At 49.2% G+C, this 25,191-nt stretch overlaps 1 protein-coding gene across 8 annotated transcripts in view; it reads right to left on the reverse strand.

The window, feature by feature from the left end:
* BAHCC1 (BAH domain and coiled-coil containing 1) overlaps positions 1 to 25,191 on the reverse strand; it is a 163,371-nt gene that overhangs the window by 33,196 nt on the left and 104,984 nt on the right. For 4 of the 8 annotated variants that reach the window (XM_083427160.1, XM_083427163.1, XM_083427159.1 and 1 more), the window contains 8 exons: positions 12,919 to 13,098; positions 8,298 to 8,420; positions 6,009 to 7,706; positions 4,187 to 4,292; positions 3,621 to 3,725; positions 2,828 to 3,036; positions 1,547 to 1,705; positions 1,143 to 1,354 (listed from right to left, as the gene is read on the reverse strand). In XM_083427160.1, coding sequence (XP_083283286.1) covers positions 1,143 to 1,354; positions 1,547 to 1,705; positions 2,828 to 3,036; positions 3,621 to 3,725; positions 4,187 to 4,292; positions 6,009 to 7,706; positions 8,298 to 8,420; positions 12,919 to 13,098 — 2,792 coding nt within the window. The remainder of the gene's footprint in view (positions 1 to 1,142; positions 1,355 to 1,546; positions 1,706 to 2,827; positions 3,037 to 3,620; positions 3,726 to 4,186; positions 4,293 to 6,008; positions 7,707 to 8,297; positions 8,421 to 12,918; positions 13,099 to 25,191) is intronic. The other 4 variants (XM_083427162.1, XM_083427161.1, XM_083427166.1 and 1 more) reach the window with 4 other exon arrangements.

The raw sequence follows: 25,191 nt of genomic DNA on the forward strand, positions 1-25,191 counted from the left end.
AATTGGTGGCCGTTTATTTCGACTGTGTCCCCTTCTCAGTCGGGAACAATGGGTTCAAGGAAAACCTGGATACACTTCCAATGAAGGTTATTTTGGGTTTCCTATTTTAGTGCTTTGTGCCACTCTAGCAGATGTGAGCTGTGCGTGCTTCCAAGTAAATACATCAGGACTCCGAGCCAAAGCAACTCAGATTTCGTACCAGCAAAAAGCAAAGTACTGCAACCTAGATGAAGTTATGGAAACAGGGATCATTTTATCTATATTCTGCTGGTTGAGGCAGCAGGAGGCAATAACCTATGCAGGGGACAGAAACCCCATCCTCTTGACTGTTGGGGTTTTTCATCCAGCCACACCCCTCTGGTTTCCAAGATGTCTCCAGGCATCAATCCCACACTTTTCCAAGCACATCTTTGCAACTATATTTGGGGAGCTGAGCTTCAGAGAAGGTTGATCCTCGGGCCAAACATAATTATTATTTGCTTTTTGCGGTGCTTGCTTAGAATCACAACACACACACACACACACACACACCCTGATCGTCACCCTCAGGAAGAGTGCTTTTCTTCTACTGGCGTCTATCACCACCATGCAGCGAGAAGCAGGATGTTGACGACCGTAGCTCTGCAGCCAATAGAACTTTCTTTGAGATGACTCAGGAGATAAATTCTTACACTCACTCAGAATCTGGCCAGGCACTGTATTTTGAGCCAGTGAGGGATTTCTCATCAGATCAGATTGGCTGGAGAACTCTGTGTGTGTGTGTGTGTGTGTGTGTGTGTGTGTGTGTGTACACACACACATTTCCTTTCCCTTGAAGCATGGTGGGTTACTTAGTGGGTGAGTCATCTGTAGCTTCACAGTCACCTTTCTGCAATGCATTTGCTTCGTGTGTGTTAATGTGTGTCAGCCTGGACCGTAGGGGCTGAGCTTTTGCAAAGCAGCTGCATGGGTGGCCCAGACTTTCATGCAGAGAGAATATTTGATGATTCCTTGGTCCCGTCCCCGATCTCAGATTACCCATGTCCCCCAGAGGGAGGAGGTTCCTTCCTCAGTAAGCAGATCCTTTCTAGCTGCCCAACAAGAGAAGCCTGATGGGTACCGAGAGGGGTTACCGTGATGATGGCCTCACTTCGCACGCCTACCTGGCTGTGTGTGTGCCGCTGCACTTCCAGTGCCTGTGCTGCACGCTGCTGTTGCTGCTGCTGTTGCTGCTGCAGGGCATAGAGTTCTTGCTGACGCAGGAATTGGGAGCGGGAATAGACAGGGAGTTGCCCTGTGTGCTGCAGGTGAGAGCCAGGCCCCCGGCTGGGATACATGGGTGGCCAAATTGATGCCTGATCCATCACCTCAGCTGCTGAGAGACAGGGAGATTAATCAGAGAGGTAAACAAAGCCAGAGAGTATGGAGGTGCCTCCCTGATCCCTGAATTAGAGAGCCGCACCCATCTCCTCTCATCAGAGGGGCAGCTCCCGTGTACCCCATCCCAGCTACTGTCCAGAAGCGGTGGTGGGATGTGCCAGCCAATTAGTGCCTGGCTGCTACTTACCCAGGGTATGGGGCGCCCCATGGGCTGGAGGCTCAGAAGGCAGGATTACTAGCTGAGCAGGTGGTTCCTGCGACAGGGGGAAGACTGGCTGCATGGCACTGGGCATAGAGGCTGGGAAGCCAGGAGGCAGGTTTTGATGAAGAGCAGGGTGCCCGATGCCTAGAGAGAAGAATGCACTTGACATAGAAAGCCCAGCCCACTCAACACACCCTCCCAGTAGCCACATCTTCCCTAGGGAAAGAGATTGTATCAGAGCAAAGTGAGGCTTTGCTTTTTCACGGTTCCCTCAGGGTAGGCCAAGAAGCATCCGGCTTCTCGTGCATATGCAGACAAACAAAAATCCACTGCAAGAGGCAGGGAGCAGGTCACATATGTACTACGCAGATAATATCCACTTAGTCCTTCCAAGATCTAGGAGAATCCCCTCCACCTATCTCTACCTGACAATCAGCTGTGACCCCCGGGAAGGAAGTCTCCCAGGTGTGCAATACCTCTGAAGGCTGAGTCATAGGACAGGCAATAATCTAGTTTTGCCCGCATAAAACTCCATATAGAAAATCGTATGTATACGCAAGTGTTTTTGCTGCATGTACAGATGACTCTTTCTCGAGGCAAGAATTTTTTAAGCATATGAAGTGGTCCTAAATGTCACTCACTAAGGGCTGCCTTAGGCTCTCGACAGCAATTAGGGCTAGAGGTTACGGTGAGGCTTACGCAATAACCAGTTTGAAAAACGGGCAGGAAACAGGCAGAACAAGGGGTCGCAAATAACGGGACACAGTGGCGTAGCGTGGGGGGTGCAGGGGGGGCCGGCCGCACCGGGCGCAACATCGCAGCTCTCTGCCCCTACCTGGCTCACTCACACTCTCTCACTGCAGTGCTGGCTGTGCGAATCCGATCCGAGTCGCCACCCACTGTGGAGGGGGGGGGGTGCCAGGCGTGCAGTGTGGTGCGGAGAGAGAGCGAGGGACTATCTGGGGGAGGGACAGTGCAGCAGGGGGCACAAATTACTTGCCTTGCCCCGGGTTAGGGGGCGCAAATTACTTGCCTTGCCCCGGGTGCTGACAACCCACGCTACGCCACTGATGGGACAATAGCAATCCAGAGACTAAAAGCAACGCCAAGGGACGGGGCAGCAGGAAAGCACAGAAGGAAACTGAAACTGCCAGGAAAACAGAGTAGAAAGCTGTAGATCAGGTGTGAAATGAGATCAGAAGAGCTGCTGTCAGCATGGCCTAGGCAAGGGTTCTAGACAGAACGTTGACACCCAGCAATACTGACCGTACGAGTGTCCACCCATCCAAAGAGAAGGGCTGCGTGTCCGGGGCAACCAGTGGGTATGAGCCGGGTGGGTATGGGCTGCTGGGTCTCCTCCCAACTGGCTGGCCTGCAACGATGAACTGCCCGCAATCATCAGGTGGGGTGTAAGGTCTCCAGGGCAGCTGCTGGATGGATGGATGCGGGCAAATTCCACAAGGTCCTTGTTATCCCTGTTATATCAAAAATCAGACAGGACAAAGGCAGGTCAGCTGCAACAGGTCAGGATCATCCAGGCCTGTAAAGGGACTACACACTGTGGGCTATCATGTAATGTACAGGCAATGCCCCCCCCCCTCCAAATTTGTATGGGGGTTCTGTTCTGCAATACAACTGAGAAAGCCTGCAAACACCCTGTTCTGCCCCTTTTGTGACATTTTCAGGACCCTTTCAGACTCGGTGCAATGCGTGTGCGGTCATGCACATGTGGAATACACGCAAATGACCGGGGGGTTTCCTGTAATGGTCATTCTGTGGCCTCCAGGTCTAAAGGTCAGGCACCGTCAGGCTCCTGGAGTAACCAGAAGCCCAGCTATCATCATGGGTCCAGCATTAAGAGCATTGTATGCAAAACCCACTGCACTCCCTTCCCCAGCTTTGATACCAATTGATGGTAGATACCATACATATCTAAACCAATTTTTCGCCCCCAAAAGGGACCCAAGGCCGGTGACAGAGGTCGCCGCAGTCAGGCCCGCCAACATCAGAAACGTGTTGAGATCGTATTATACTTGCTGTTGCAATTTCCGTAACTCACCTCACTGCCGTCTCCCTGTTTATTGGGAGTGGTGCTTGTTTCGTTATTTGACGGTGGCAGACAGTTCTGCTTGTTACAGGAGGCAAGCACTGGCTCTGTTTCGTTCTGTGGAAGAGAGACCACCAAGATTTATTTCCCAAGATGCAACGCTTGGCAGTAGGCACTGCATTTTGGGAAATGCAATGTGGCAGCCGCCGCCACAGAAGAACGCCAAGCCAGTGCTCGCCTCTCACTCCCGGGAAGAGTAATATGCACCGCTACCAATAAAGACCTCTGCTGGGAGGAGGTAAGGGAAAGTGCCAGCAGCAGCAGCAGCAGCGACTCTGAAGTGGAGCTGGCAACATTTGACCTAGACAGGGGCCCATGTTGGTGCAAGGTAAGGGCCTACTACTAACAGGACCCACTCAAGCCTGGTGCCAGCCCAGAGTGGCTTAGAGATCAATAGAAAGTTGATAGTTCCTGCCCTCAGATGTAAGGCAGCCAGCAACAACTGTGCTTCTAAGATGCAGGTGGGCCTTCTGAAAGCCTCTCCAGCCTAACCATAAAGCACCACAAATTGCCCTTACTGGATCAAGAGATCTCTCCCAGCAAGCCCCAGGCGCTCCTCACACAGCCGGCTCCGTTCCTCTTCGGCATCCAGGTCAATGACATGCACAGGCCGTGCCGCGCCAGCTTGCGGGAAAAGAAGAACGGAAAAGGCAAGATTAGCTATCACCTTCTGGCAGGACTTCCCCAAGGGCTGGCATCTTTTCTCCTGGCGACACGAGCAGGGGCAGGAAGCGAAGGAGCAAGAGGCAGGAGAAAGGAAGGTCACAGGGGCACATCACTTCTGCATTCCATCTCCCACTCCAGGGTGGGGTTAGAACTTAAGGAATAAGGGATGGGGCACAGGCCCCTCTTGAAGAACTCGGCATGGCATTATAAAAGTGAGCTTGCGGCTCAAGCGTCAGGGGCTGCAAGTCTGGAATGAGAGTTCACGGATAGGAGGGAGGGCAAGGCCATGGTCTGGCTAATAATAATAATAATTTTTTATTTATACGCCGCCCTTCCCGGTTCAGAAAACTGGGCTCAGGGTGTCTAACAACAAATTTAAAACACTTAATTGATGCAACAAAAAACAGCATAAAATACAGTATAAAACGTGAATAACAATACATTCATGATTCAAAAATCAATTTAGGGAGGGAAATCCATCCAATAAACATTAGATGATCACCAGGGCTAGCTGGCTAAGTTTATCCTATTTGGGCCAGCGAGGAGACCAGGGGAGAATTGGTTGTGGGATCCCAGAGCGGGTAATCTTCATAAAAAGGGGAGGGGGAGGGAAGGAAGGGGAATAAACGATCAGGCTAAGTTCAAATTGAAAGCCAGGCGGAATAGCTCTGTCTTACAGGCCCTGTGGAAGGAAGTTAAATCCTGCAGAAGCCTATAGGCTGAAGCCCCTTCCCTTTCTATGTTAAAGGGGCTCTACATGTGGAAGGGGCGGCATGGCACAGCTCCCTAGTCCTGCCCCTGGACACCCATACATTGAGAACAGCTACCCTGCTATACGGGATCCCAGTTTAGATAAATGCCTTCAATCAGGCCACAGACAGACTTCAAAATCAGTTTTCCTTCAATAAAAATCTGGCGTACCAAATTGTGTCCCTACGCTGCCCTATGCCTCAAAACTTAACCAAAGACTTCTAGTAACAAAAGCGTAGCTGCTAACGTTTCAGTTCCGGTTGCGGCTGCGTTATAGACCGAATGTAAAAATTAAACAGATAGGAATCTCACTAGACAGCTTATCAGAAAATCCTGTGTTTGAGATAAATCAAACGCAGATGGCTAGACAATGAATTCCAAGAACTTAGCAGCCAAATCAGGAATAGAACTGTGTGTGGCAAGTCCGGGAATGGCGCACGGTGGGAAGCCAATGGCATTGCATCTCTCCCAGTTAACCGACCCAGATCCATGTAGGGCCTACATGCTGGGGAGTGCAGTTGTCTAGACCAGGGAACTGAATGGGTGTGCATTCCCGACTGCTCAGGATCCCCCAACTGCCTGGAGAAGGGGGTGCCAAGGTGCTGCCTGTGGGAGCATGTGCACCCACAGGGTCCCCCTCCCCACTGAAAATAGGTTTAAAAGAAGCATTCTACTGAGACCCAAAGAACAGTATGTGGTGTTTGCTGGGCTATGGTTGCACACATGGGCATGTGAGTATTGCTGACCACAGTTTGCAAATGTGCCCATCAACACCAAAAGTCTGGGGAGCCCTAGTTTAGTGGTTATGTGCATGTAGGCACCCGCAATGCAGGTCTGTAGACGTCAGGGGCAGCGTGATGTTGGGGAGGGGCCAATGGCTCTGTCCCCCAAACAAGGACTTTGTTGCAGTTGCCCCCATCTTACCTTTGAGCCCCATGGCAGCCCTGCTCTGCCGACTGGAGCTGGAGCCGTAGGCCGGTTCGGGCCGGCTAAGCGTATCCTTCTGGCGAGCCACGGCTACGGCGATGCCCACGGGAGGCTGGCGCACCTCGCCGTCCCCGTGTCCCAGCTCGTGTTCCCTGCTGCGGGCGCAGTCCGGGCGCTCCATCTCCTGCTGGCCCTTGGCGCCCAGGAACTTGCCCCCGTCCTGGTGGGCGCAGCTGCCCTTGAGGCTGCCTAGTCCCACGAAAGGAGCTTTCTGCCCCACGATAAGTGCTTGGTTGCTGTACTTCAGCAGGTTCTTCATGGCCGACACGTCGTCGGGCGGCGCCTGCATTTCCTGGGTGAGCACCGAGCCCTGAGTCATGAGCGCGGCCTGCTGGAGGCTGCTGCTGAAAGGGTCCAGGTAGGAGCTTTTCCTCTCCTCCACCATGGGCAAAGGAGGAGGGCCCTGGCCCTGCACCGGCCACGGCGGCAGGTGCGGCCCGTTGTAGCCCAGAGAGCCGAGCTCCATGGACTTGCGCTTGGACTCTGCGTGGACCCCGGCCTGCTCCATCTCCGTCTGCAAGTGCTGCTGGTGGCGGATGCGGGCCACTTTCTGGGTGCCGTGCGTCGACGGCTCCTTGGGGGCCTTGTCTAAAGTGCAGCAGGACTGGCTGAGTTTGCACAGCGTCTCCTGAGGGCTAGGCCGCGCGCAGTCCTGAGGGGGCACCATCTCAAAGTGCCCGCCTTTAGGCTGGTGGGTTAAGCTCCCAAAATGGCCGTCGGAGCCCGTGCTGTTCAGGTACTCCAGGCCTTTGAGGCGGGCCGCGTTGGAATTCTGCGGCCAGTCCAGCCGCCGCTCGGCTTTGCCCTCCACCTTGAGGTGAGAGAAAGGGTGGTTCCCGTAAGGGGGTGGGTGCTCGGGGCCCACGTCGTGGGGGCGCTCCTTCCCCTCGCAGGGCTCAGAGGGCACCTGGAAGGAGCGGCTCTTGTCAGTCAAGTGGCCTACGGAAGGCACAAAGGTGGCTCCGCTGATCCGCAGCTCCCGGCCGGCCTTATCCTGCAGGGGGCACATCCCGTCAGGGCTGGAGTGGAGCTGCAGGCAGGGGAAACTGCCCGTGGTCGTGCTCAAGGCCGGGGGCCCGGTGGGCAGGCTTGACGGGACGGTGTAGGAAACCGAGTGGTGCAGCATTTGACGCCGCTCCAGGCACTCGCTGTAGGACTGGGGGGGCTCGTGGTGGCCGAGGTCCTTGGCACAGCGGCTCTGGGCTCCCGCGTGGCGTGGCAGGATGCCCCCGCCGCAGCTGGGCAGCACGGCTTTGCCCGAGTCGCCATTCAGCACCTTGGAGCTCAGCAGGCAGGAGGGCAGGTGCTTGGGGCGGTTGTCGCAGGAGCCCCGCTGGGGAGCCCCTTCCTTGCAGTTGGCCTCGGGCGTCATGGGCATCCCCAGCTTGTGCCGCTCCTTGGCCGCCGCCTCCTCCTCGGCCAGCCGGTCCTTCCCCTCGCCCTTGGCCCCTTTGTCCCCCTTGGACAGCACAAAGCGCTCGTAGTCCTTGTGGCACTTTTGCCCGTGGCCTGCCTCCCGGTCCCGGCTGCAGGAGCCAATGGGGTGCCCTGGTGCGGCCCGGGCAATGCTGGGGAAGTTGTGATTGGCTGACAGTAGGGTGGGCTGAGCCGGTAGGTTCCGCAGGTAGAAATTGTCTGGAGAAAGAGGGAAAGTGGTTAGGAAGCGTCTCCTTCGAGAAATAATGCCCCAGGCAAACACCCCATTTCTTCCTCCCCTATAAATATTGATTGACATACAATGCCCTTTTAAAATGTGTTGGGGAGCGGAGGGTTTTATTGGGTTCTTCTTTTTAGTTTTATTGTGTATTTTGCATATTGTGGTTTTATGTTGTGAACCGTCCTAAGACCTGCAGGTATAGGGTGGTATAATAATAATAATAATAATAATAATAATAATAATAATAATAATAATATCCCCCATGCCTAGTTGCCCAAGCAAGTCTAGCGGTTCTAGCCTCTCCTGCTTGCATGCTGCAATAGCTCTCTTTTAGGAATTGTGCCACTTGCAAGGCAGAGACTAAAGATGTTGTGCTGGGATGGTGGCATTGGCCTCCGATGCCCTTCAGTCACAGAGAAACCAACTCCTTATTCCCTTCCCTCTCTGTGGAACTGCCTCCCAAATCTGTGCCCTTGATAAGGCGCCGGACTTCGTAGTGGTTCTTCTACCCCTTCAGAAGGGCGTATCTGCACGTTTCCCTGCGATCCCAACCATGACTCAACACTTGCCTTTCTGGCTTTCATAGAAACGGTGCTGGCCATACAGGACGTTGCTGTTTCCATGGTGATCCAAGTGGCTCATGGGAAGAAAAGTGGATGCTAAGCTCCCGGAGAACCTCGGGTAACCTGGAGCTAAAACAAGAGGCAGCAAGGAATGAAATGCTGGCATCACAACACAGCGGACGTGTAGTCAAGTCCCTGGCTTGGGCCCTTAAGTCTGATCTGTCTCCATGTAAATGTCCAAAGTAGACTGCCAGTGGTGGGTGGGTGGGGAAAGACATTCAAAACATTTGTTAAGACAGATTTTTATTATGGCAGTCCGAATAAACACCCAGTGCTCAGTGTTGGGAAATATCTGGCTTTCAAACAGCAAGAGGTGAATAGAAAGGTAGTCCGAAATTGTTGGTACCACAGCAGAAAACTCCTCTGGTGCTAGGCTGGGCAGAAGAAGCTCCCACGGGACTCTTTGGGAAGGGGGGTCACATGAAACAAAGGCTGTTTGGGAAAATAAAAACACCCTATAGCATGAGCACAAGAAAATGCTGATGAATCACTGGAATCTTCATAAAATTTAGCACGGATATCTCAAATATTAGTCCCACAATTATGTGCAGTTGGGGGGGGGGCAAAAAACCTCCGCTTGCTTCTCCACAAGGCTGGGGCATGCTCCTGGGCTTAAATAAATACAGTAGGAATAAATAAATCAAGTTCTGCAGCAGGGTGACTAATTATGGAAATCAAGCACCTCTATGTTTATTTGCAATAATTTATTCCACATCATGGTTTCAGCTTTACCAATAAATTAATAATAATAATAATAATAATAATAATAATAATAATAATAATGCTTTGAGAATCGATAGAGAGAATGGATAAATGGGATTGGTAGAGGAGGAAATGTGCCAGTGGGGTCAGGCAATGAATAAGTGAATATGCCGTCTGGGGCAAATGCGGAGCTGCTGAAGGGATTGAAAATACATGCTCTCAGGCCCACACTGATGGGGTCTCTCTGCAGGCTAGAAACTTCTTCAAATATTAACTTGAATAGCCCAGATCTTAAAGAACCTGGAGCTACCATATGCACCTGAATCCATTCCTGTGCAGCAGTTACCAGAGAGGCGTGAAATAAACACAGTCACTGACTTTACAACCTTTACTAGGATTGTATCCTCCTGGCTTCCTGCCAGTCTGTGTCTGGGTCAAGGTGTCAAATGCTGCAGCTAAGGATTTTACTTGGGAGGGAAGGCAGGGGAGAGCCAAGCGATTTGATGGGCACCAAGGTGAACTGCCTGTTGCAGCCTTGAGGAACGCTAGCTCTGGGTTTTGGATGTTAACGCTCAGGGGGACGTGGGCCCAGTTCCTGGCTCCTCCAGAGACTTCATCTGCAGTGACTTCAGATAAATACCTCAACTCTGTGCAATTTAACCTCAGCTCCCTCCTTAGTAAAATGAGAGCAATCAGGGGTGACACATCTCACTAATATTGTGAGATGGAACAGCAGTGTGCTTTTTTTTAAAAAAAAAGGGAAAACTAAAACCAAACTAGAGATTTGGGGGAGAATACAGGAATGCTTGCTACTATAAGCACTTCAGAAACTGAAACTGCCTCTTGCTACAATTCAGAGTAAGGATTGGCCCAAAAGATGGGTGTTTAATATTGGTAGGATTAAACTGGCGAACACAAGAACAAAGTTTTTGTTTGCTTTGAGGGAAGAAAACTAAAAGTACCACTTAAAAAGTAAAGTGCCATGTACTTTATTAATTTGGGGGGGGGGATAATATACGTGCATTCAGCTAGACCAGCTTTTCCCAAACTTCGGTCTCCAGCCGTTTCCGGACTACAACTCCCATCACCCCGAGCTAGCAGGGCTGGTGGTCAGGGATGATAGGAATTGTAGTTCAAAAACTGCTGGTGACCCGAGTTTTGGGAAACACTGAGCTAGACAGTATTTCACTTTCTTTCTTTCTTTCTAGTATGTTGAACTATATTAATAGGTATGTGGTTGTCGTCCTGAAAATTAGAATGGAAAAGACTTTGCATTACTAAGAGCACATATACGTGTATATATATATATATATATGCCTGCAATTTATAGAGATGACTAATAATAATGAGAGCTAGCCCAAATAATCCCAACAGACATCTCCTCAGACACTGTACACAGCCTAGTCCCAAGGAAAAGTTTTTCCACGCTCCTTTCGCTGGTGACTCACAGCTTCCCAGGGCTAGGATCTGAGTGGTGGCAATCGCTACGTGTAGCGTGTCAGGCCAAGCCACCAGCGGCTCCCACCCTAACCTGCACCCTTGTCTGAGCGTCGCCATTGTCTGTCTGACTCTTCTCTAGGAGGAAGAGGCAGCCAACTCTCTCTTTATTCCTCTCTCTCTCTGTCTGCCCAAGTTAATCTCCCCAGTCAGCCACACACCAGCACTTTCAGCCCCGCTGCCCCACCCCCATCTACACACACACAACCCCCCCGGACAGGCCGCCCGTCAGCATGATGCCGAGAGCATTGCCTGCACCCCGACCCACCCCCCCTCCCAGCAGCCCCAGCATGCCGGAAGCCAGCTGGCAGCCGTTCAAACTAGCAGTCGGGCTGGCTGCCAGGGCACCGTGCCAGCAGCACCTTGCCGCTCACACTTGAACTTTCTGCATCTCGCACGGAGGGGAGGATGTTGGGGGAAGGGCTCAGCGAGAGCGAGTCACCGCGGGAGACACAGAGGGAGAAGCGAAGAAAGCACACTGCGAAGAATTAGGGTAGCTAGAGTTGGGACGAGCATCATCGCAGCACGGCTGGGGCAGCCAGGAATGGGACCAAGGCAGGGAGGGCCAGGGGGTTCAAGGAAGACCTGTGGTTTGGGAGCAGAGACGGCTGGGGAACGGGGGAGACTGGTTCTCTTCCCCCACCCCCCAGGGGAGGGCTGTGGGTCACAGATGAAACACAAAAACTGGACATTTTTTTCTTTTCTTCCACCCACAAGATAAGGCTGGAAGGACAGAATAACTGGAGAGGGAGACTGGCTGGGAATTTGGGGGCCAGGATAAGGGGTGGTCTGGTGGGCGTGAGGGGCAGCAAAGCTGGGAACCCCACCGCAGCAAGTTCATTCTTAAAAGAATTTTCCAAGTTTCTCCTCCTTTCTTCAATTAAAACAAAAAAAAAAACAAAAAAACGGAAGGGAGTAGGGGCCAGTTGGGAAATCTTAGGGGAATTCCTGCAGCTAAAAAGAAGGAAAATGTTAGCTCACTAGTGAGGAGAAAATGCAAACAACCCCATTGTTCCCTCCTGCTTACTTATCCCTCTCCCTCTCCAACACCCTGCCAGCATATATACAAGGGGAAGGCCCCACCTCTGGGCTTCCATGACAGGACAGTTTAAACAAGGGATGAAGGACCTTTGGACCACCAGATGTTGTTTCAATGTAGCTCCCATCATCCCTGACCAATGACCATGCTGGCTGGGGATGAAGGGAGCTGGAGTCCAGCAACATCTTGAGGGGGCGGCAGGTCCCCCAACTCTCATTTAGGGAGTTACAACTAGGCAGCAAGAGTTTCAAGCAATGGTGAGTAGAGGAGGAGGAGGAGGAGGAGGAGGAGGAGGAGGAGGAGGAGGAGAAGAAGAAGAAGAAGAAGAAGAAGAAGAAGAAGAAGAAGAAGAAGAAGAAGAAGAAGAAAAAAGAAGAAGAAGAAGAGGAGGAGTTTGGATTTGATATCCTGCTTTATCACTACCCTAAGGAGTCTCAAAGCGGCTAACATTCTCCTTTCCCTTCCTCCCCCACAACAAACACTCTGTGAGGTGAGTGAGGCTGAGAGACTTCAGAGAAGTGTGACTAGCCCAAGGTCACCCAGCAGCTGCATGTGGAGAAGTGGGGACGCGAACCCGGTTCACCAGATTACGAGTCTACCGCTCTTAACCACTACACCACACTGGCTCTCAAACAGATAGGCCTGGTCCCTGGGCTAGAATGTTCCTTTCGGACAGTTTATTCCCCCTCCTTCCTAAGAATGGGGCGTGGAACGATACAGAATTAAACTCAAGTCAATATTAATGAGGCTCATTCTCTTCCACAAATGCTGGGACCTCCCTAAACAAAGTCATTTGACATGCACAAAATATTCTATGGATGGTTGGTGCCTGGCACAAAAATACTGTTCTTCTTTTCTTTTTATTTCAAAGTCATGTTACTAGTCCTTGTGGTTGTGACAATATGGATGGTTGGGCAGCAAATGCAAGTCTCCACAATCCCAAAAGATCCATATGCTGCATGCCTACATCTCCCTCCTTTCGCACTTCCTATGTATGCCATTGTACCAATTCATCTTGTTCTGCCATCACAAAACTTGCATTTTTGAAGATGCCATATACATAGAGAGACAGGACTGATATATGAATTAAGGACATTTATATGCACGTATTGGTTTTCGTAATATTATTCTGTTAGCAGAATGTGAGCAGTCAAAGCACAGAATTCCAGCTCTCTTGGCTTTATTATTTAGAACTTTTAATTTGTGCACATATAGAATACAGGCAGGACTGAGATATTTATAGGAATTGAGAAGCACCGCTCCCCTCTTCCATGTGCTTCTGGATATTCCACCAAGGCAGCGTTGAGTAATTCCACCAAACCCCTTTACCTTCATGGGAGTGTGAGAACCAAATCTGGGAAGTGCCGGAGTGGGGGCCGCGGAAGGCCGGTTCTGATGGGGATGACGCCGGGCCTGTGGGATGTGGCGGTGCTGCTGAACCCAAGCTGCTGCTGAGGAAGCTGCCCATAAAAGACGAGGCAGGTGAGTTTCCCATCAACCCACTTCCTGCTAGATGCACACACACACAAAGAGAGAAGGGAGAGGGAGGAAAAAGAAAGAGTGTCGGCATATGGATGGACAGCATGAAGATCAGCAAACTTTCTACAGTGGCAATTATTGAGTTCTTGATTTGTCATCCTGTCCATAGGCTCATGGTACTGTATGCTACTTTGCAAATAAAATACCTAAGCACTAAACTTAAAGCAACATTTGTGCAATAGCACCATACATATTTTTGCTTAAATACCTAGCTCATCATAATCTAATAAAAATCCTAGTTCATTGAAATGTTTGTCCCTGGAACCGGGCTTGAAGAGGAAAGAAAACACTTTCAGCAGATGTGAAGGCCCACCTACATGCTTTTACATGCAGTGCCTGGATGCAAAAACACAGTTTCCCACTCAATCTGGCAAGCTCTGGTGGGCAAATATCATCTGCCTGCTGTCTACTCCGAGGAAGGAGTTGGTATTAATGTGAATCCCCATCAAAGACTTCTGAGAGTCATAAACTGGATGCATCTCCTGAGCATGGTACCTAGATGCATGCAAGCAAGGAAAGGCTGGGAGCATCCATTGCGACTAATAGTTGTGCATCTACAAGCTTATCAGGAAACAAATGACTGTGGGTAAATGTGTCACTAGGCCTTGAAACCTGGGTAGTAGTTGGCACATATACAGAACCCTTTAATATACAAGCCTGTGACCTTGTCAGCACTCATACGTCAGCTCAACACTAGCAGCTTCTACAGAAATGTACCAGCCCTGCAGAATGAGCAAAGGAAAACAACCCAGACGCAGCATATTGAGCACCTCCATTTCCATGTCCAGAATGACTCCAGGAAGGGAGAATGAACCATAGGGAAATGAACCGGATGGATGCAAGTTCTCCAGAAAGAAGTATTCAAAAATTGCTTACTGTATAGAGTGCAAACATGCTCACAGTTCCTGTGAAACAACGCATGCCTCCTACATTTTGAGTCAATGACTCTCTGGCAATCAAGTTCCTTGCAACTGGGCCTCCAAACCACTGGGGTTTTTTTTGCAATTTTGCAATACCTGTGGAGACACATCCCGAACCCACTTCCCCAGTGTAGCAAACCTCAAATGCAGCTATTGTCACATCAGCTAGGCCCCTGAGGGTAGTGGAGCTCAACTTGTGCACCAGTCCATACCCATGGGAGCTGTGTGACGTGGGAGCTCAATGAGATTTAATAGCCTGCTCAGTGAAGAGAACACAGTTCATGGGAGGGAGCAGATGATTTCATGTAAACCTGCATTGCATTACTCGCTTACCTAGACAATGCACAGTGTTACTGCACAGGCCAGCCTGTGATTTCTTGCCAGATCTGACTCTAGAACAGTTTATTTAGGAAATACTCTTAATCCATGGCTGACACTTGGGATTCCTTGTATTTACTGATCATGGCTGTATCTGCCCGTGAGATGGCAGGACAGCTACGCAGGTGTAACAGCAGCTCTTGAAGGTGGATGGCTTTTTCAGGGGTGGCTACTGCTCCAGGCCCTGCTAGGGCAAAAGACTTGAGCTAACAATGGAAAACTCCTCGATGCAGAATGTTTGTAAGCCTGTTCCCCTACGTTGCTTTTCCCACTTCCAAGGCACTCACTGCAAGGGGTCTGCCTGTGAAACAGTTGCTTAAGGTGAAGGGGAAAGCTTACCAGAAAAGATGGCAGCTCACCCGGCCAGGCCTGCAAATAGTGCTGTGCTCTATCTATGGGCAACGGTCCTAGACCTTTTAGTCATTACCCCTAGGTATTTGACGTGGGCGAGTGCCTGGTGAGGCAGCCAGCCAAAAAGCAGGAAGTACTCCTCTCTTTAAGCCAGCCCACGCTCCCTGGCTAATCCCACTGGGATGCCTCAGCGATGAGTGTGGGGAAGTGGTTACAAGGGCAGGGCCAAGGCAGTTCTCCCCACAGCTGGGGTGGGAGCCTGATCACTAGCTAGGGAAGTCCCTTTCTGGACATGACATTGTGAAGAGACTAGGTCAGATCAGAGTAGGCGGCGGCAGCGTGAGAGAGCCAGCCCAGGATGGAGCTTTAAAAGCCTATCACTTTAGGCTCTCCCATAGGCTAAGCACAAACCTATGAGCACTAAGGAGATCCCTGGGGAGCTTCTGAATCTCAGACCTTATCCAGAACTGCCTAACAGTGCCACAGGCTTCCTTCCTTAAGGGATGCCCAAGCCCCATAACATCCCTAAACTCCTGTTGAGTTTGACAAAAAAATAATTAAGTGACACCTAATTTTAAAATACCGTATTGGAAAAGAATGGGAGTGGCAGAGCTGTTTTTGGTTGTTTTGTGCATACCAACACCCCGCACCGCACCCCGAATATCTAAAAGCTGTACTAATGAACTCCTATTTCTTCCAGGTGGCGTTGTGTGGATTTTTTTAGAGGGCTCAGCTGGGTGATGCAGTCATAAGTAGAGAGGGCTTTGTAAGGTCAGCAGATATATAATTGCCCAGAACGTGGGAAGACACAAGAGTTCGGGCAGAAAGGAGGACGGGAAAGGAAATACTAGCGAGAAGCACTTCTCTTTCTAGCAGGAGTTGCATATCTCCCTAATATTCAGGCTCAGCCTCAAATGTCATAAAGGAACCCCAGAACAGGAAACGCAGCTCACTTGTGTTCCCGTCCCCCGCAATTCCATGTTGAAACATCAGAGTACGCCAGTGATCGTGTAAGCAAAAACAGATCCTCACCCCAGTCCTTGGAATCACCACCAAAGGGCTATCCTAGCTGAATTAAAATGCTGATCTCCCATTTTGTGCCTTACTATTGCTATGCTGAGCATTAAATAACATTAGATGACTAAGGGCTGATCAGGATACTACTTTCTTATCTTAATTTTAATGCCCGTCATTTCTTCCCACCAACATCTTTGTATATTTGTCTGAGATACCCAGTGGAGATCTGAAGGCTCCCCCTGGGAATGGAAGAGTTCATCAAACCGGTTGAGAAAGGAAATTGGGCATCATAGAGCCCTGCCCAGTTTGTCTCTCTAGTTTGGCTGGTAAGCTCCTACTGTCATCCTGCAGTAACTTAACAATCAGAATTGTGATTGAGTTTCTAGACTTTTGGAGGCAGCATAGTTTTTCCTGTGTGTATGCATCCTAGAAGGTGTGACACAGCGATGCAGGTGGAGAAGGGAAGGTTCTGAACACATGATTCTGCCTTATGTTTAAAACAAGTTACAGTATTTAATTTGACAGGAAAGGTAATAGTGAGGGTGTGCCAATGAAGGTGCATGGCAATAGGTTCACCTGCCTGATATCACTGTCAAATGGCCTTGAGGGCAAGTGGTTCCTGGGTCTGTGAGATAGGTTAATTGCCTGTTCTGGATAGGGTTGGAAGAATCATGTACTGCATCTAGGGTTCTCCCTGATCCACCCCTATCAGTAGAGGCCAAAGAGACCTCTGTGGCCAGGGGCGGTTTTTTTTTACAAGTTCTGGCTAGTACGCCAGCTGCAACTGTTCTTGGAATTGTCTGAACCGAAGTCCTTGTGTGGGCTTCTGCTGATGGGACTCATTACTTGAATCTCACCCTCTGATGTGGCACTGTTCATGTTTCTCCACATCTCTGAGGTTTGGTTTGCCTTTACTCTAAGAGCCCAGCCTTCAGTGCAGCAAGCTCTGCCCTGTGGAACTGCCTGCCAGTAGATGTTTGGCAGGAACTATCCCTGCCTTCTTTCAGATGTCTTCTGAAAACTGTACTATTTAGGCTGGCCCTTAAAACACGAGTGTCACTTCTTAGCTAACCAGTACTTACTGATGTCTTTATATTTATGTTTTATGGGTATTCATAGTCTGGTTTTATTGCATTTTGTATGTTACCCAGCCACCTTGACAGAAGGAAGTGCATATTATAAATATTTAAATAACAAACACACATTAAAACCACACTTTTTACAAACAAAAAACAGGAAAAGTATTGCTAACGTAATCTACACCTTAAGCGAGTGCTCTTTCCCCAAAATGTGATTATTATTTTTCTAGAGTCTGAAAGAGGCAGAAAACACGAGGGCAATGATTTGGTGACATTATAATATAGATTCTCTGTAAAAGCAAGTGAACAAGATGTGGTTATTCCAGAGTGAACAGCTAGCACAGAAGTACCGCTAGAACAATCCATAAATCAAGAAATCAGTACCAGGTTTAATTACCTCTCTCAATCTTGGAACTCAGAAGAGTGGTTGGGGCCAATGAGCACATGCCCAAACCCACTTTACATGGGCTACAGGCAAAACTGCTGATTAGCGTACAACTAGCCTGCTTTTAGAAGCTCCTGGCCAAATCCCCCCCCCTTGTTGTCCCTTCACACACCTAGCATTACAGTGGTACCTTGGGTTACATATGCTTCAGGTTACAGACTCTGCTAACCCAGAAATAGAACTTTGCTTCAGGATGAGAACAGAAATTGTGCTCCGGCGGTGCAGTGGGAGGCCCCATTAGCTAAAGTGGTGCTTCAGGTTAAGAACCATTTCAGGTTCAGAACGGACCTCCGGAACGAATTAAGTAGTTAACACGAGGTACCACTGTATAATGAACAGCTGACAATTAAAAAGCAAGGCCCACACCACTATTAGCCTGGCTCTGGAGTTTTGTGCTCTACAGCTCCCCCCTTCAACAAGCAACCTTATCTGCAGCTACAATTTCAAATCAGTTAGCCGGTGGCCATGCATTCCTAGCACCTCCGCCCATTTGGCAGCACAGCCTCAGACCACACAGCATTCTGCGTCCCACGGTTCCCCATCCCGCTGAATCGGTGCCATTTCCGGCAGCTGTGGTTGCTACGGTACTTCTCCCTGTCCTCTCCCATCCCGCTTTTCCACAGCTGTGTGTGGAGTATGGGCAGTACTACCAGGCCTAAGACAAACCCAGGATGCATTGCAGAAAACAAACTTCCCCACCCCCGCCATGTATCCAAGCCCCCACAGACTCTGAAGCCGTTTCAGGGCAAAAGAGTTGCCCTCTCAGGCCGAGCTGCCAAGGAGACCAGATAAATAGGAAAGGAGGAGAGGAGCAGTTGGTCCTGGCATGGGGAGGGAGGCGGTTCCTGTTTCTAGGCTGAGCCTATCTGAGAAGCCGTGGTGCGGCGCCTTGGCTTGCGTCTCCCTGAGAACGGAGCCCCCCGCCTCAGCTCTCTCACGCCTGCCAGCGTTTCCCAGCCTGTGAGTCACAAGCTGCTGGCAGTGTCTGCTCCCCTGACTCCGCAGCTGATCAGCTCCTCTCCAGTTTCCCACCCACCCCTCAAACAGCCAAATCCTTAGCCAAACCTCTCGCGCTCCGCTTGGAGCCCCTGGATCCCATGAACTGGAAACGCATCTCTGGGCAACTCCCTCCTCCCAGTCATTTCGAGCCAAAAATACAATAATTGAGAGGAAAGGAAAGGAAAGGGGGGAAACGCATAACTGAATGGAGATGTTCGCTTCAGGGACGCAATGACCCTAAGGAAGGAGGCCAACAAGATATATTATTCCATACATGAAAAAAGTATCATCCTAACCCTATTGGGGTTTTCTGATATCAAATCATTTTGAGTCTCCACCTCCTTCCTTTCCTCACCTGTAGTTTTGGTGCTGTCCCTTTGTTTTCCTGCTGTATTAATTCACATGACCAGCAATTCACAGCTTGTTGGTGCATACAGTAAACCCGCAACTTATACAGGGTTTAGGTTCTGGGGATCCGCACCTAAAACTTGTGTAAGGTGAAAACACATTGGGTTCAATGGCGGGTGGGATTGCCAAAGTCTCCCCCCCCCTTCAGACGGTTGCCCCTTTCTCTCCCCGCCCCCAATATAATTGCCAAGCCGAATGAGCACAAGTTAAATGGGGGTAAGCTGTGGGCTTGCTGTAGTTAGTTGCTGTGATAAATTTGCCTTTCAAATTGAATTTCAAAAGGCTCTCTTGGGGTCTGGTGGCAACATGGCTGGCGAAGAAGGGTTTCCAACTATTTTACTGGGCTCTGCACCTGTGCCTTTAGCAACATCTTAGGGATCTGCAAGGATTAGCAAGTGATAACGCCAAATGATTTCTGCAGATCAGGTTGCTTTTTTCAGCATAGAAGTTTCCAAAGTTTCAAGGAAGGTGGGGTGGATCTCATTTGCTGGGCCCACTGAGGCTCAGTTGCCCCCACCTCCCACCCTACCCTGCTTTTGTAATTCAATGCTTTAAGAAGCACAGCATCCGTCTCCTTCGTTGTTGACTGTAAAGTTTGCCTGTATAAAAGGGAATTCCAGGTCCAATCCCACTAAATTCTTGAAATTCAGTTTGCTTTACATCATTACAAGATGTGGACGCAGGAGGCAAAAACAGGTCTAGGAAAGGAATATCCATTGAGTAACACAACAGAGGCTGAGAAAGCAACTGCTTCCCATGTTTTTCCATTGATTCAAACTCTTTGTGGTTTTATTCAGTAAACCAGAGCTCTACAGGGGATTTTACTTCTCTCTGGCCACTGGAAACCAGGAAAAATAATAATCTAAATCCTTATAAAATCCTCATAGAAGCAGAATCCAAATATCTTAGCAAGCAAACCATTATGACCAGGAGGAACGCCATCCACCACTGTCTGTGGAAAAAACGAGGCTATGCTGGTTCCCCAACCCTTCAAATGAGTTGCAGGAAACAGGAATTTCCACCTTAAAAACAACACTTGGGGGGAGGGACTTTCCCCCTTTCACCACTGGGCAAGAATTACCATAAATTCATTCATGATGTCAGAGTAAGGAGACAAGGAAGGGGAAAGTGTTCAGGTTTCTAAAGGAAGAAGTCTTGAGTCTTTCAGCCTGTTTGAAACTCCAACCACAGATGTATGGCTATTGGTTGCTTTCTCTTTTTTTTTTTTAAATGAAGAGGAAAAACCATTTTGCACAAATTCAGCGGCACTCATTTCTTCCTTTAGTTATTTACTGTATGTGATGGTTACCAGCTTGAAGCTTCACAAGAGGATTAGACAAATTCATGGAGGGTTAAGTCTGTCAGAGGCTACTAGCCACAATTGCTGTGCTCTGTCTCTACTGCCAGAAGCAGCATGGGGAAAACAAGATGGGAATAGTGCTATTGCACACGAAACCTGCTTGCAAGCCACTGTGGGCTGACTAGGTGGGCTTTTGGTCTGATCTTGCAAGGCTTTTCTGATGTTCTTATAATGTATTTATGTGTGCCCTACTATTACATGAGGCTTCCAGTAGTGTCTCATCCAGACTACAAATCAAGTTTACTCATTTGCTTCAGAATGTTGCAGTACCTATTGTTCCCAAACCACCCACTGGACTCACTCTCATATTTGCTTCCCGTATGCCAGAGCTGAGCCCTGACACTCAAATAAGAGCAAAGCACAGGTCCTGGTCAAACACAGGCACTTTGCATGCAGAAGCAGATCAGGACAAAAAAAATATGTTCATATAAAACAGCAATCAACAACAGCTTAGCCGAAAGCCAACTTTCAGAACCCCAAAACTGTGGGACAAGCAGCCACTGTCTTCATCTCCTTTTCTGAATAGGGATTTCCTTAACTGTTGTGCCAATCTCCAGGGCGGGCCTCACAACACACAACAGGGGCAGATGATGCGTTGCTGAAAAGTAGTTGTGGGCATGTGGTACTCTGGGCAAGTTTGGACGAGGAAGTCCAGTCTTCATTCGGAAGGATCAGGAACTCCAACCCGGGTGCCTGATTTCAACTTGCAAGGGCTGGAAGAAGGTGCCCAATCCAATTACCTTAGGGAATTCGAGTTCACAGAGAGGTGTGTTGGTGGTTTCTGGTCCAGGGCAGGGACAAACTGTTGCAAGGTTTTGTGATCCTGGAGATTCTAGACATTACGACTCAAGAAAAGTGCACGAGAGAGAAGTGTACAGCCAGCAGAAAGGCACCAAGAACAGCACCTGTCCTCTGGCCAAGCTGTGGCCAGCCCAGTGGGAAAATGTGCCAGCTAGGGGAGGCATTGTTTGGAAGCAGCGGTGTGCTTAATTTCACTTGTGCCAAGGGAGCAACACCGCCTCTCCCTAAATACAAGGTGTTTGAGGCAACAAGCCCTGCTCTGTAAGCTAGGCCAAAGGAGGGAGGCTTTCCGTGGAGCTAGATAATAATGTTCTGAAAAGTCTGACTGAAGGGCTCATCAAGGCCGGTGCCAAGCCCGTTCAGCTGCTTTGTAATGGATACATTCTGCTAGCCGCACCTAAGGATCTCCTGATGTGAATCAGTGGAGCCACCAGTGAATCATATTTAAACAAAGCAATCAGCTCCAGACTGGACACTAATAGGATACCAAGCCAGGGCTACAGCATCCCTTATTCCAAGGCTTTACAGTACACCCCTCAGTCTGAGCTATCAGTTGCTGCTCCCTCAGGGCTGGGCTCCTTTCCCATCATTTATAGCTACACTAATGCCCTTCAACTCTGACCCAAAAGGTGGCTGTTATTTCCAGCCCTGGATTTCATCCCATCATTGCCTCCCACTTAAAACCTTCCAGGTGTCACTGCCGCCCTCAAGAGAAGCCCAGGGCTCCTAGTCTTTCCATGACAGGAATCCGCAACGCCCCTTTCTGTCCCAAAGCCATGCACTCCTTGCCCCGCACATGCCTTGAGCTGGTGCCCGTCAGTCCATCCACAGCTCATCTGCCATCTTATTTCCAGCATGAAAAAGAGCATGGAGGTTGGTAAGAGACGACAACAGGCTAGCTGAGAGTGGGAGGCTTGCGTGACTTTTCTGCGAGAGAATGTGTGTGATATTTGGGATGTCCCGGGCTCTGAGCTCCAAACTCTTTCCTCTCCACACAGCTCAGCTTCTGTAGTGTGTGTGAAAGGGCAGAGACTAATTTGCACTGAGGCTTGGATGAAGTTATCTAACTGGCCACTGAGAGCTGCTGGATACTGCAGCTGCCCCCCGTTCTTCGAGGCAATGCCCCTTTCTCCAGATCATCCCAAACATCCCCTCTACCGCCAAAAATAACCTCCAACCACATTTCAAGTCCATATTTCAAGACATCATTGCTCCACTGTGTTTTTTTATTTTGAAACTCTCGTTTGGCAGCTTTATTTGGGCTTTGGGGAAGGGACCCCACTGCTGCGGCCAAATCATTAAGTGAATGGGGCGGAAACCGGGGAATGGGATAAGCCCAGGTTGTCCCCACTTACCCCATGTTACTGAGGCAACTCTATCAGCCCTGGAAGCATCAATTCAAACAGCGCATGACACACACATTCTCCGTAGAGCTGCCCTGGCTTACAAAGGCAGCTGCCTTGATTGCCATTGTTGAGGCAAACAGCACCCATTCATCCCTGCCCTGTTGCTGCACGGCATTGCACAGCTCCAAACCCATCCGTCTTAGCCTCTCATTTCTCTACCTGACAAGCCTTCTGTGACTCAGCCAGCCCACATCTCCTGTTTTCTGTGGGTCTCCTTGATTTGATGTGCAGCTTCCTCATTGTTCTGAATTGTAAAGCGATTTTAGAGTTTAAAAGCAGTGGTGGGACATCTCTCTCCCCACCCACCTACCCGCCACCACCCTAGCCTAGCCTTGCTAGAATTCTCAGACATCTGTGGCTCACACACTCAATATATTTGTGAGTTTGGGATGGGTGGTGGGGAGGTTTGCTGGAATTTATTCTAGAACCTAGAATAATTGAACCAGCAACAAACTCCTACCCCTCCTGCCCCAAGCGGGCTCACACTCTCATATTCTGAGCTGACAACTCCTTGTTCACTTTCCTTTTAACAACACTTGGCAAAGGTACTGCCAAATGAAAATGGGTAATAGATAATGTAGATCTTTCACTGGTCCCAGCTTTTGAGATACAGAACGACCATTTTAGCAGAAGACAACATTAAAAACTGAGCATTTATGCCCTCCATGGATAAACGTGATTATTTCAGACAAAGCAGCAGTTCATCCATAAAGATATACTTCACAGTACACAACATATACTTATATGCACACACAAATACATAGGATACATACGCACACTACTTTATACTTGAATCAATGGAAAGTGAATACCTGGTTTTTGTTTTGTTTTTACAGTCTACACACAATCAAGATCTATTGCATATTTTTTTGCCCCTGAAAAGCGCTATTTGAGAAACTGCTTTCATTCTGAAAATAATAGCTCATTGCACATTGATTCTGCATTTCCCTGCATTGTGTCCATTTGAAAACAGACGAAAATGGATGTAGCCAGTGATGCTGTTTGGTGAGTGTATACTAAAGATTGCAATCTCCCCTTCCTTCTTCATTCACCTGGGGCACATGCAGGGAGAGAAAAAAATAGCTAACCTAATCAAGGGGAGGGTTTTCAAAATTGTATCAAGTAACCACACCCACCTTTATGGATGGCAGGATCTGGAATCAATCTAGTTTGGAAGCAACATGTTGGAGATGGCTACATAATGGATTCCAGATTGAGAAAAAACTACATTTTTGTGCTGCAAATGCATTCGTGCGCATGCAGCTGGATATATATATCTATGGATATAGATACACAAATCCAGCGCAACTCATATGTCTCTCACCTAATCAAACACCAGGAGGGAGGGAGGGATAGTTGGCTGATATATTTAACTTGAAAAAGAAATGGCGCCCCTATGTACTTCCTTTGCCAAAGTTGGAGGCTCAGAATGCAATGAAGACCGAAACACATAGATGAAAAATGGCAGGTTCCCGAGAGCCTTCCACAGTCAAAAGCGCTATATAAATGCTAAGAACTATAATTGTCCAGCTAGATTTCAATAGCCACTTGAGCCGGGCTGAAATGCAACAGGCACTGAAGAAACTTCAGATTGATCCTGAGAGACGTGACAGAACTATATGAGGTTATACAAAGCAGACAGGCCCTGACTTGGGCATGAAATGGCAATATGGGGGAAGCCTACAAGTGAGGCAGAAGCAAAAGGGGGTTTGGGAGTGTGAGAGAGAGGGGGTGGCTGGGTGCCCAGTGGACTGAGGTGTCTGAACAGAACAAATCTGAGGAGTGGAAACAAGGACAATATGGCCAGAAGTGAGGAAGCCCAACTCTTTCCCCCCATAGAATCATAGTTGGAAAGGACCCCCTGAATCATCTAGTCCAACCCCCTTCAACGAAGGAATATGCAGCTGTCCCATTCAGGAATTGACCCTGCAACCTTGCCATTATCAGCCCCACGCTGTAACCAACTAAGCTATCTTGTGTGTTGTTTCATGATGAACTCAAGTGAGTGAACTCAAGCAGCTGAGCGGGGGGTTTTCCCACTCCTGTTTCAGGTTCAGGAGCCATTACAGAAAAGGGAACAGGCTATTCTGGTGGTTGGAAAGTTGTAGCTGAGCCCAGGACACAGGTCACTGGGCTCAAGCTTGACTTCCCCAGAAGAGCTGCGCTGGGGAGGGCCTCACCCAGCCCCAGCCTCTGGGGGCTGTGCGGGAAATACTCAGACAAACATCTGTGCAGCTCCCAGTCAGGTTTCAGTGGCTGGAAAAGGAGGCCAAGTTCTGTGGGAGAGGCCTGGCCCAAACCAGCTCTGCTGGGAAAAGGTTCAGCAGCTAGGACTGCCTTGAAAATAACCTCCAGCTCTGGGCTCCATTGCAAACGGAACAGCCGCCATCTTAGCGCACACCAAGAGCTGAAGCCAGAGACATTCCAACTTTAAAAAAAGAAGTCACACAGAACTTCGAGAAGCAGATTCATGCCTAGTAGATCCAAACTCAGAGGAAGAACGCTAATACCAACTTCTCCTCATAGCTACACAAATGTAGTACTTCCCAGACAGGAGGTGCTGAGCTTCAATTCTGACCAGAAGTTATACGCTCTGAGTGATGCAAGTATTTTCCATTAACCCCAGACACGTGCTAATTTCCTTTATCTCTCACAGGCACTCTGCACATGTTCAGTTACACGATTATTTCACAATTTAATTCTAAGCCCCGACGTGGAAATTTGACTACGGGGCCAAGCCTTTATATAACCCAGCTCAAATTAAGTGCTTCACAAATTATTCAGTGCACATTTCCTGTCTCGAAGAAGTGATGCAAACACACATATTTCCTGCTGTGTAATCTTCACAGCAAACAAACGCTACCTACCCAAAAGCATGCCCATGAATGCAAAGCCAGCA

Source organism: Podarcis tiliguerta (genome assembly GCF_965153285.1).
Source record: "Podarcis tiliguerta genome assembly, chromosome: 2".
Classification (NCBI taxonomy): domain Eukaryota; kingdom Metazoa; phylum Chordata; class Lepidosauria; order Squamata; family Lacertidae; genus Podarcis; species Podarcis tiliguerta.